This window comes from Antedon mediterranea, chromosome 4 (genome assembly GCF_964355755.1).
Source record: "Antedon mediterranea chromosome 4, ecAntMedi1.1, whole genome shotgun sequence".
In the NCBI taxonomy this organism is placed as follows: Eukaryota; Metazoa; Echinodermata; class Crinoidea; order Comatulida; family Antedonidae; genus Antedon; species Antedon mediterranea.
Genome location: NC_092673.1, coordinates 23,757,600 through 23,771,368, shown reverse-complemented (window position 1 = coordinate 23,771,368; position 13,769 = coordinate 23,757,600). Strand labels below are relative to the sequence as shown.

At 32.8% G+C, this 13,769-nt stretch overlaps 1 protein-coding gene across 3 annotated transcripts in view; it reads right to left on the bottom strand.

Annotated features, from left to right (window-relative positions):
• Positions 1–5,783: 5,783 nt before the first annotated feature.
• Positions 5,784–13,769, bottom strand: part of LOC140046969 (glycosaminoglycan xylosylkinase-like) — a 53,707-nt gene continuing 45,721 nt past the window's right edge. For all 3 annotated transcript variants that reach the window (XM_072091749.1, XM_072091751.1, XM_072091750.1), the window contains one exon: positions 5,784–8,597. In XM_072091749.1, the coding sequence (XP_071947850.1) occupies positions 8,381–8,597 (217 nt within the window). In that variant the 3' untranslated portion in view covers positions 5,784–8,380. The remainder of the gene's footprint in view (positions 8,598–13,769) is intronic.

Genomic DNA, 13,769 nt, shown 5'->3' with positions numbered 1-13,769 from the left:
CTGTTATAAAAGTAAATATACAAATTTCATTACGGTAATTTTGTGCTTAAATCTTACACTAAAATGATGATTAAACTGATTCATTGTTATCGGTAGTAATTAGCAACATTTTGGTTGTTTGATGTTTTTTTCTTTTATTTCAGAATAAAATATGTGATAAGTTTTTTGTTTTACTAACAATGTCCATTATTTATTCTAAATAATTATTTGTATTAATATCGTAAATGATTGAACACCGATCTGCCGATGTAGGATAATATGTCATAGTAATACAATATAGCCAAAAAATATGAGATTTTCAAAACCCTCTGCAATACTCATCCGGCATTATTATCAGTGTTCCATCTTTTACGATTTGTTGTTTATGATTTAATAACGAGTTAAAACAACACTTTGGAGTTTTTTATATTATTGAATAGGTTTTCATTGTTTTTACGATATTGGATGACCAAGTTGAGTTTTGTTAACTTGTTGAGGGTATTAAGCTATTGGAAAGACAGTAATTTGTAACAGACGGTAAGTTATTATTTGATTAGGGTTAATGTTGTTTTTGCTTTGAATTGAGTTATTTTTGTTTTAAATACATGTACCAGCCAGACAGTTTACTTTATGTACCACACCTTTTGCTGCGCCGCCACGGCTACTTTGATCGTTATATAGTTAATTACATTATTATATCATTATTTAACACCTCATCTTTAGTAATACTAACAACGAGTTGATTTCTTATCGTATTATTATCATCACACTTACCTTACTATGTTTACGTTTTACACCATACCGTCTTACTTACCGTCTGTTACAAATTACTGTATTACCCAATGAAATTAAAATACTGCATACAAAATCCCGATGTTGCGTACAAAATCCCGTACGTTTACAAACAAAATCCCGCCAATCCTGATGTTGCGTACAAAATCCCGTGTCTACAAACACAATCCTGTCGATCCCGATCTTGCGTACAAAATCCCGTAATTTTATAAACAACATCCCACCAATCCCGATGTTGCGTATAAAATCCCGATCTTGCGTACAAAATCCCGATCTTGCGTACAAAATCCCGTAATTTTATAAACAAAATCCCGCCAATCCCGTTGTTGCGTACAAAATCCCGCAGTCTAAAAACACGATCCCGATATTGCGTACAAAATCCCGCAATTCTTAAAAAAATCCCGTCTATCCCGATATTGCGAAAAAAAAATCCCGAGTTCGTCCCGGTGGGATCGTCCGATCCCGGTGGGATTCCACCGCATCCCGATCGGGATCCCGATCTCATTTTTCATGGGTTGTTATTGCAGGTTTGCTGGTGCAATATTTTAACTGTATTTGTATTGCCAGCTGCCATTTTGCAATATTTGTGTGCGTGTTATTGCATTGACGATATTTTATTATACTGGTGTGCTTGTATTTATTACTACGTCTATCAGTATTTTAATCCATATTGTATTCTATGCTAAATAAAAAATGGTAAAGTGTTACTACAACTTTTATTCTGTGCCAGTCTGTTCGTTGAGAATTACCAAGATTTGATTTGAAGTATCGTCATCATTTGAATGCTGTGCAATTGGTGAATGTATCACAAATGTTTTAATAGTTTTATGCCCATTTTAATATTCCAGGCATTGGTATTTTGACATTTTACATTCCTAGTTTATACACAGTATTCATCTTAAACCGGATAATTACTAGTGGCACAACATACCTTTAGACACATTTTAATGAAAGTCTTTGACCTCTGGCAATACTTTTATACTTTTAAGTGTATCGTATGTTTTAAAGGATGCTTCATGTTGCAATAAATTTCTGGACCGAGCAGGATCTCGTCCATCTACTAGGAAAGAGGGCAAAAGCTACAGGTGGAATGGTTCTGCACTTGGTGTCACGACAAGGAGGCTGGTGAGTATGTTTAACGGAAAGTGCTACTATCACCGAAGCTCTTGAAAAATATAGGAGGTTTGACTGTCGCCGCAAAGGGTTAGAGAGCATGGGAGCAAAGTCGGAAATGATTTAATGTCCCGTACTAGGTCTATGACTTATACTAGCTCTCTGTAGCTCAACCCATCATCACATCTCCTCACACGAAGATGAAGCCGAGAACCATTATCAAGCTTCTGAAATCTGGAGTAGGCCGAAAGCGGAGTCATCAATTGGAGAAGAGGACGTGCCCAATGGGAAATTTCTTTCCACGATGAAGGCTGCAGGGCGGCAAGGTAAAAACAGACTTCCTGGCATATCCGATGAACTCCAACTTTTGGCATCTTACTCTTCACCAACATCGGACATGCTTCCTGTAGCAGACCCATGTATTACCATGGAACAACTAGAGACCACAAAACAAGAGTGCATTTTACCAACTGGTGAAATGCCTAACCCTAACACACCAACAAGTGAATCAAGAAAGAAAAGAAGACAAGAATCGGTGTCAAAATCTGCCAGTGCTAATCTGGATTTCTCAGCGGTTGACTCATGGTCGGCTAGCATTGTGGGTCAGGAAAGGACACATAGTACACACTGCTCTTGTACCAGTGTTAGTGCCTGATTTCCCAGTGGTTAATCCAGGGGAGAAGCCAGGACAAACTAAAACTGATGGTACCAGAGAATCACGTAGACGACGGCAACTACCCACCATTCCGGAACCAACATGGAGTCCACGAACTCAGAACGACACAGACGATGGCCGCAACTACCTACCAATCTGGTAGATAAGTCTGAACTACCTCGACGAAAATTACCCATCGTTCCGAAAGAGAGACAAACTGTGATATCCGCTCTTCCTGTTGCTGATATCCGATCTGCCAGTATTGGAGTCTGTAACACTCCAGTGACTTCGGTCACAATTGGATCTGATCGGACTAGTTGTAAACAGGCTGCGAAAGATGTGGGATTGACTACAGTGGAGGTTACTACAGTATCGACAGACCAACCCCAGGTTAGAATGGTAACTGAAGTACCCTCTGAACACAAGGTAAGTATGTAAATTTGTTGAACTCAGGTTGATCTTGGAAGTTGCTGCAGATGGTAAGTATAGTGATGCAGGAGCTGATATCTGTACATCAGTATGCCTCCTGAGCTTTACACTTACCATGATGATGTAGAAGAGGACGTACAGTACCCACATTTCAGGGAGTTTCCCCGGTGTATTCAAGCTAGTGCGAGAAAGGTGGAATGCTTCCCTTTTAGAATGGGGAGGTGTGTTGTGACTCACGCTTGAATACCCTGTCCAGTTTGCTCATTTGCATGTAAATCAGCTGGTTGAAATGCATGGCTGACCCCACCAGGATAGGACCACAGACCTTCAGTACCCTAGGCAGTATCATATCTGGACCAGATGCTTTCGATGTCTTAAAGTTCATAAAGTACTTACGGACAATATATTCGATCTCTTTCAACTTTACCTTGCTGTGACCATTAGTTGTCGAGATTTAAGGACATGTTGGTGTTTGGTATTATAACCTTTCACCCTGACCTTTTGACCTTTCGCCACATTTACAAATGTGTAACCAAGCCAAAATTGATATATTAAAAACTATGAAAGCCCCAGTGGTCTAATGGTTAGGACATCTGCATATCTTATTTATTTGTTATTTATGTTGTTTATTTTTTCAGGTCTTGAACACCAATAGAAAAGCAAGTAGGGAAATCATTCGTCCATCGTCTTTTTAATGCAGCCAGGTGTAGTTAAATCACTCCTGAAGGTCCGAAGCCCTAATTAATGCAGACGGGAAAGCTTGCTTATAGTATCATAGGATTGATAAATATTGTACCGTAAATCTTTTAATTGTAATCCTTGGTTATTATCCTTTGATTGTTTTTAGGGTGGGTTACTATTAGAAGGGGGAAGGGGGTTACTATAGAGTGTGGGTTACTATTCGAAGATTTACGGTATTTTGCATTAAAACTAAATTAACCATGTGTTTGTGCATTTTTTTTTAAATTTCTGTTCCTTTGATAGAAACCCATACCCACACTACTACTACAAAGAGAGGGGTTCATCATAGTGAGATTGTTGTAGTATAGTAATGTTTAGAGACAACTTGAGCTGTACATTGTCATGCTGTTAGTACAATTTTAGTCTTAGTGAATGTAGTGGCAGATAAAACTATATATAGCATGATATGGAATATGGAAAACCTACAGCACAAAAAAAGCATTCCTTCTCACTCTCCAGTTTCTGATTCTCTCTGTATCAGCCCAATAGGCTAGACAAAAAGTTTTTGCATTGTTGTACCAGTAGGACTTTTTCATTGATAGCTGACTTGTTTTTATTTGGGTTAATGACAGATTTTCTCTGAAATCTCTTAATCTACTGAGCCCATTATAGGATAACTTTATAGATAAAATATGACATTATGATCATGTGCTCTGTGCTCGCTTGAACCATAGTTGGAAAAGAATCGATCATCAGTAAGTTTTTTGTCTGCTGTGATATATAATTATAATTATTATAACTTTCTACATTGACATAGAAGTTAGCATTGATTACCTCGGCTTTTAATGTAGTATCATGGGAATTTAGTTCATTTAATCCGGTGATCTATAGATTATTTTAGCAATTAACAAGCTAATAAACTCTGAGGCATAAAATCATTTATTATTAAAAATAAATAAAGAGTCCCGATCCAGGGGCCAAAAAAGTCCTGATCCAGGGGTCACAAAGCGTCCATATCCAGAGGTCACAAAGAGTCTCTATCCAGGGCTCACAAAGAGTCTCTATCCAGGGGTCACAAATAGTCCCTATCCAGGGGTCACAAAGAGTCCTGATCCAGGGGTCACAAAGCATCCTTATCCAGAGGTCACAAAGAGTCTCTATCCAGGGATCATGTGACCCACAATCCAATCAAACGAATCTGTACATTTTATTATATAACAATGGTATCCCATAATTGATTTTTAGAAAGTCATTTGGCCATTTAAAAAAAATTGTGCAGCTATAGCAGTTGTGCAGCTATAGCAATTGTATAGAAATTCTGCAGCAATTGTACAGCTAGTAACTGAAGCTATTGTACAGCTATAGCAATAGTACCTGTTGGCAAAATAAGCTGTTCGGCAAGCTTAGAAATTGTGTAGCAATAGTAATCATAGCAGTTGTACAGCTATAGAAAACTTAGCAATTATGCAGATAGCAAGCGTAGCAATTGTACAGCTATAGCAAAAGCAGTTGTGCAGCTATAACGAGCGCCGCAATTGTACAGCTATAGCAAAAGCAGTTGTGCAGCTATTGCGAGCGCCGCAATTGTACAGCTATAGCAAAAGAAGCAGTTGTACAGTTATAGCAAATGTAGCAATTGTGCAGCTATAGCAAGCAAAGCAATTGTCACAGCTATAGTAAGTGCAGCAGCTTTGTTGTGCAGCTACAGAAAGCAGTTGTACAGCGCTGTAGTAAGCATAGAAATTGTTGTTGTTGTTGAAATTGTTTAGCATACAGTATGAAGTATAGCAAATGTAGCTATAGCAAATAAACCGTAGGTAAGTGTAGCAACTGTACAGCTATAGAAAGTAAAGCAAATGGTACAGCAGCAAGCATAAACATTGTGCAGCTATAGAAAGCGTAGCAGTTGTGCAGCTATAGAAAGCGTAGCCGTTGTGCAGCTACAGTAAACTTAGTAGTTGTACAGCTGCAGCAAGCGTAGTAAGTTGCAGTTATTTCCAGCTATATTGAGAGTAACTATTTTAAATTTAAATTTTAAATGTACTGTATAATCTTTCTTTATTTCTTAGAAACAATAGCATAAACATGTACTTATGTATTTTAGTTATAAATAAAACCTAAAAATAGCACCATAACAATTTTATTTTAAAAATACAACACAGATATACAAAATAAAGTTCTAAAAAAATGTTACTGCCTTATAAATATAATTACAATAAAGTGTGCTTTACAAACCAAAATACCCTTTCTAAAACACAAACCCTTACGATGGAATTCAACTTTATGGCCTATAAACAAGGTATGGAAACCGTGTTTATATATGATAATACATTCATAATGTGATTTAATTAAATACATATTTGTTCATGTTCAGAATAAGCAATTTAAAGTTAATACAAGTCAGTAATGACAAGATTAATTACAGTAAGAATATAGAAAGACATTTCATCGCCTATTTACATTATTGATGTATAATAAAATAAATGAAAAATAGAATAGGAATAATTGTATTAGTATTTTCAATTTATATAGTTGACACGCTTTTGAAAATAATCCGATATCATCGTACGGTCAACTAGCACTTGGCCTCATTTTTCTAATCTTCAGTTAATTGATTGAAATTCGTCAGAAACCAATCAGCATAGACTACTACAAAAGAAAGTAGTTGCGGTAGAAATGGCAGGAATTGTTGCATCAGGAATCGATTCGATGATATGTAAACTGTGTCAAGGTATTGTGCACAAGTTGGAGTAACATGAAATGTTTAGGTTGACTAACATGACATGTTTAGGTTGACGTGTAACATGACATGTTTAGGTTGACAAGTAACATGAAATGTTTAGGTTGACAAGTAACATGAAATGTTCAGGTTGACTAGTAACATGACATGTTTAGGTTGACTAGTAACATGACATGTTTAGGTTGACTAGTAACATGACATGTTTAGGTTGACTAGTAACATGACGTGTTTAGGTTGACTAGTAACATGACGTGTTTAGGTTGACTAGTAACATGACGTGTTTAGGTTGACTAGTAACATGACATGTTTAGGTTGACGAGTAACATGAAATGTTTAGGTTGACTAACATGACATGTTTAGGTTGATGTGTAACATGACATGTTTAGGTTGACGTGTAACATGACATGTTTAGGTTGACAAGTAACATGAAATGTTCAGGTTGACTAGTAACATGACATGTTTAGGTTGACTAGTAACATGACATGTTTAGGTTGACTAGTAACATGACATGTTTAGGTTGACTAGTAACATGACATGTTTAGGTTGACGAGTAACATGACATGTTTAGGGTTGACGAGTAACATGACATGTTTAGGTTGACTAGTAACATGACATGTTTAGGTTGACAAGTAACATGAAATGTTTAGGTTGACTGGTTACATTACATTACATGACATGAACCTAAACATGTCATGTTACTCGTCAACTTAGACATGAGTAATTTGGCATGTTCAAGTTGATGGCCATCTCAAATCAAAAGATCCCTATTACAGAACATTTTAAAAAGCTTGTTGATGACTGTATAGGCCTGTTTCTACTGTTAGCGAATGTTATCAACATACATCTCGCATCAACACTGATTCTAAAAACAAATAGGGTTAATATCAATGTAGTCGCAAAAGTTGAAATAGAATAGATTGTATATTTGCAGTATATTTTTCTTTACAATACAATAATGTTGTTTACATGTTTATCTATTGTTCGTCTTAAATAAATATCTTTACATTTATAGACAGTGATCCTATATAAAATAATTATGTATAACTTTTTCTGTACAAAACAGTATTTCCAAAATAATTGGTTCCAAACAAAAATAATAGCACATTTATGAGTATTAACAATTATAAAACAAATTCTAAAATGAATAGATGAAAACAGGCAGTTATAGAACTTCTCATTTGGAGCACCCCTATTCAGGAGACACTGTTAATTATGGGGACACTTTCCCATAAAATAAATACAGGAGGAAATAAAATGCTTTAAAACAATGGTCAATCCTTATTCACTCTTGTATTAAAGGGGAACTTTACTGAAAGTGTCGACTTATACAGACAGGTTTTACTGTAATATGATTTTTTGAAAGTTAAAACTCGACATTATTTAATAGGCATAGCTGATTAATCAATTAGAATTAAGACATAGTTTTGTATGCTATTTTATGTGTGGAATATGGCTATAGTCAATCAACATTTTCCCAGAAATATACAAAAATACATAAATATATAAAAAAAGTATACATCTGAACGTAATTTGATTGGTTATCTTACTGCAGACATACACCATAGCTAAATTATATTTTATTTCTAATTGTTTAATGAATTATATAATATAACAAAATTATAAAAAAAAATTCTTACACAATTTAATAATAATGTTTCCAAACTTTAAAATATTAAATTTGATATAGTAACAATAAATATACATTCCCTTTGTCTTTTGTTTTTTTGAATTTGGAATTTTCATAATATTGAAAATCCTGACTTGTATTCCAATTTTTGTTTCCAATTTTAAAACGATTAATAAAATAAATTTGATAAACTACAAAGTTAAATCCACAATCATTAAATTCCTACTTTTATTTTGATTTTTTAATAAATTAAATCAGACCTTAGTTCAATTTTTCAACAATAAATACTTTTACATTTCGTTCTTTTATATTCTCTTGTTTCTTGATGATTAACAAACTTCTTAAATTTGTTATGAAAACCTTTTTATTTTGGTGTTGCTACCAGAACATTATCCATTCCTTCCTTCTGAAAACAATCGCCAACTACTTCCAGAATGCTTTGAAGTCTGCGGTCCATTGCTTGAAGATGAAGATCAGACAGAACAGGGCTGATTGGATCATGTGAGAGTACAGCTTCCATCACCTGACTTAACTGTCCATTTTTCAATTCTTGTAATTTTATCCATGTTGATTTTCTTAATCTGAAACAAATTTTACATTTTTTAATGCAAAAAAATGATTGGATCAATGCCCTAAAAAACTAAATATCAGTGGCACAAGTAAAGCCATAAGTTTCAATTTTTCCTAGTATAGTCATGGGGTATCTGGGTAATTAGGTGGGTATGGAATTAGGTAGGAAATGGGCAGAAGGAGGTGGGATTAACTCAGTCATATATAGAACTTATAGAAGAAGGGTATACTGCCCTTCCAACAAAGAAATCTTTTCTCATGGTTTTTCTATGGACTCAAATGTTACACTCTTCAACTACCACAGCTTCTCTCCTAAGGATCACGTCATGTCAGTGTGCTCTCTCGTCTGTCCACGACAGAAATAGTACATCAGGGTAACGCCCTACTTGTATTAAAAGATGTATTAGGTTCTTTTGGGAAACAATCATTTTGTGGACACTGCAACAATTTACAGTCTTTATCATAAAACATGAGCGAGTGACCATTAAACCCTTGCTGACGTATGGCTATGGATTCTGGTAACCACTTGGCCACTTATTGACCCAACATGTACACTATTGGAAAAGCAGTACATATTATTATTATTATTAATAATCTTCGACTTTTAAATAATAGAAAATTTGTTAGGCTAGAAATGTACGTTGATCGTTAGTTTTAAATAAAGCAAAAATATAAATAGAATAAAATTTGTTAGTAAAACTTTGAACAAGTGTAAAGATATAAGGAAGAAAAGATATAAGGAAGAAAAGATATAAGGAAGAAAAGATATAAGGAAGAAAAGATATAAGGAAGAAAAGATATAAGGAAGAAAAGATATAAGGAAGAAAAGCAAAGTCATCATGAAGAACATTTATTTTCTTATTTTGAATATTAGATTGTTTTCAGAGACAAGTTGAATTTGATTGAAATTAAAACTTTGTTTTGAGTTGTTTTAAAACTCTGTAGATTTTGTGTTTATACTTTTGCTACAAGGAATCAGAGTTTGTGACACCTTCCAATAATTTGTTTTCGATTATATAAATAAATCTACTAGTCAACATCCAATATAAGAATCATTACCTTTAATTGCTTAAGTCAAAATGAAACATTTATACGAACATTGTCCTTGTTGAAATCTGTTAAAACTTTATAATTGTCAATTATATATATACTCAAATGTATATTATGGCAATATTTGTTTCTCACCAGGCCATTCAAAGTCATGTTTTATTAGTGTCATAATTGATCAGCATTATAGCGGAATAATGATTGAATATTTTTTTGTTTTTTAGACAGAATATTGTAATTTTATAGTATAGAGAATATAAACTGCACCTGTCAATGTCTAAAATAATAATTAATATTAGCATGTTTTGATTTTATACTAATGCTTTATTGTCTACCTTGAATAAATTTAAATAACATAATGCAGTAATTAATTGAATGTGCAAGATACTTTAAATGTGTGTTTTTTCTCTCCAAGAGTGACAAAACTGTAGGGAGAACGACCAAATACAGTGCTGTGTTCCTGGTAACTATTATATTGTACTATTGTTGAATGAGTTTGAATAAAATAAATAAATTAAATAAATAAATAAAAATATAAACACATTTATATTATTTTAACTGTACGTGGGATATAAATCTACCACATTGAGTTCAGTGGCCAAACAAAACTGTGTTTTTTGGGGTGCTGGGGGTTAATCTGGTAATGAACAGAATGGTGTATACTGGGCAGATTTATCTTTTGTATTTAATTACCATATTTTTCATTCACCATACTGATGGTATCAGATTCTCCAATGGTGAGAAAAATAAAATAAGCAAAAAGTTAAATCCAAAACAATAAAGTAAAGAGCCAGAAATATGTTCCCAGCTTTCAGGAAACACTATTGTTTCATCAATAATATAAGCAAAAAAAATGAAATTAAGTAACGAGTTAAAAAGAAATGCCACCATTGTTCTTTCATCAGAGTTACTACTTTAATATCAATCATATTAAACATGTACATTCAACATGATTCATATTTGAAGCATGACTTTCAATGCTATGCACTGCATTGTTTAATCATTCGTTACATTGATGGGGCATACAACACAGGTGGCCACAAAAAGCATACAAATAATAAATGTTTACGAGGTTGACTAGAGGATTACAAAACCATCATAATTTGGTTTATAACGCCTCTTAATAAACATAAACTCAATTATCTAAATAATATCTGTCATAATTATGTACTAAATACTTGGCCAAAATCAAATTTAAAGAGTGGTGTAGAAATTCTACAATATTCATGCAATTTTAACTGAAAAATGTAATGCTCAATGCAAAAAAAGTGACCCTAATCAAGAAAAAAATTAGGTCGGCTAAGGCTTTACCAACACATTTGTCAGGCCTAAAAACACTAAAGATTTTCAAAATTGAGATGTTTTGTGGCCTATTGATGCAAATAAAATCACTAAAATTGGAAAATCATTAGATTTGGTCTACCAATTTGTATTGCATGCAGTATATTTGCAATTCTGCATGGCTATGGTCGATAATATATTTTAGGAGATTACAGTTAAATCAATGCAAAATGAGTGGTATCTGATGTTGCTCCAGCGTATTATTAAACCATACATTTTGTACGTTGTGTATTCTGTTAAATTCCACAAATGAGACTGCCACACATAATTGTTGGTTTTGACACATCTGATTGAACAAAGACATTTTTTTTCAAGACCAAAGAAAGTTTTAAATGATGCATGCATCAAAGTTATTTCCTTTTACCATTACATTTAATGGGATTTGATAACTGCTGTCTAATATAGTTTAATTGTCTAGACATGCGAGTTCAGTTGATAAGTAGTTTCAAAGGGAATGAAACAATATTCCATTAAATAAAACACAGGATTAAAGCCCATATTTATTTAGTGAAAAGAGAAAAGGTTGTGTTTTGAAATGCATCACAGAGAGGCATACAGGTAAATAGAAATTGAATACAAAAAGATAAAGGGTAATGGTATTTATGTTGGGGACGGCTCTCCATACAAAGAAAGGTATAAATGAAAAAGCAGCTTTCAGACTGGAAATGGCCAAAATTGTATGTTACAGAACTTGAGATGACTTGAAAGTTGGACAAAATTTAGGTCGGCTCAGGGCAAACTTAAAATCTATTGACATCTAATGTTTAAGATAAGTCGGCCATTAGTTAGACTGATGACCGGAGCTCAAAGTTAAGATTCAGTCGAGAATTGTACTCGTTCACAAGGTATTACATGACCACTCTTGAATGTCCAATAGATATTGTACAATTTTAACTTTAATAAAAATGTGTACATTTTTATTCTTGTTAAATATTTTTTTTTTTAAGAATGTAAAATAATACGGTAGAACGTAATATAATCAATTAATGTGAGTAGCTAATGTAAGTTAATACCTGATAATTTGTTGATAATTGTGTTTAACAGCATTTACTGATTTTATAAATGTATGCATAGTAACTATTATAAACATGCAATAATTGTAGTAATAAAATATACTGCGATTATATTCCGCCATTAGTGATAACTGAACCTATATTAATCAGAACCAATAAATGGCATGGAGTTCAATTGTGACATGTATTGTACAAGTTTATTTACAAAATATACAAAAATCAAATGATAAATCATTAGATTTTTGAGACTATAAATATAACATTTGGTTCAATTGTTATTTTAAATTTAATAAATACTGATGATTTATCAGGAAGCTTATAAAGCTCTAAAGTCTAATACTCAGTGTATAACTTTTGCTCATTGCTCTGAAGTTTTCTTATTGTATTTAATGTAGTGCAAGCAATGTTATTTCCTAAAATAGTACAGTTCCTGTTTAACTTAATGTCAAGCGCCTCTGAACATTATTTTATGGACCGGCACTATATTGATTGTTGTAGGATAAATAGATGTTTTTGAATGTTTGAAAGTTATTTGTTAATGTACAACACTCTGGAGTAACTTCAAAGAAGGTAACTTTTAACTAATTTAGGGTGCACTTGCATTTGCTTGCCACATTAGTGCAAGTAAGATGTTTTTACCAATGGTATGTCTTAAGAATATTGTAAACTCCTTTATAAAATATCTTTATTTAAACAAATCAATGTTATGATTAGAACAATCAATTGTATTTTAGAGAGTTTAAACTGTAACATATAATGGGTTTAATTTATTATTCTGATACCTCAGAATATAATTATATTTGTAATAGTAAATAACTTAATTTAAAAAAATAAAAGATTGTTTACCAGCAAATTAGTTCAAATTAATTTTCATAAAACATTTTAATAAAATAGCGGAATTTCCAATAAAAATTCAATTGTACTTTAGTAGTACCCAGTAGTAATAAAAATAATAATTCAAACTCAGTTTATGATTGTGAAAATTACAAAAACTAATACACGTTCTACAGTATATATTATATACAGTAGTTGAAATAGAATATAATCCATCATTAAGTGTTCATAATCTGGGTTAACAACAAGTCAGTTGAGATTTGTTAATGTTGGGAGAAATTTAGATTGTAATTTACATCATGGTATTATATCATATCTTATGTCATTTTACTTTTTAAATCAAATCACTTTTGACAGTTTGGTTTATACAAGCCACAAATTATTCCTATCAATTATAGTCATTATGTCAATTTATATTTCCTTTGTCATGTTTGTCTGAGTGTCTACAAGATATTAACCAATTTTTTTTCAGAAATTGACATTTTATGGACAGATTTACCTTTGCCCACAAAGTAAAGTCTAAAAAGATCAAAATAAAATGTCATTTTCTGGTTGCTCTTTTTGTCATGAGAAATGGGATATTATGACCCATTTGGAAATGGGAATTGCAACCAGATTAAATATTTCTTACAAAAAACGCTGCTCGACATTTTAAAATGAATCATTGTTCTTTCTTCAGATATATTTATTATTACCGTAATTATTAAAAAGATGTCCTTTAATCACAAAAATACATACAAATCAAAGATAGTTCTTTAATTATGATTCACATGCCCATTTAAAAAATGGTCAATTTTGAACTTTAATGTGCTGTGTGTGTGTAACCTGACTGAATACCCTCTAAGAGACAACGTGACTTTACAAAAAGTCTGCTGTTGATTCGCGTCAACCAATCAAAGGGCTAGAATCCAAAATCGTTCAACCGTGAGCCCTCATAGACTCTCTTTT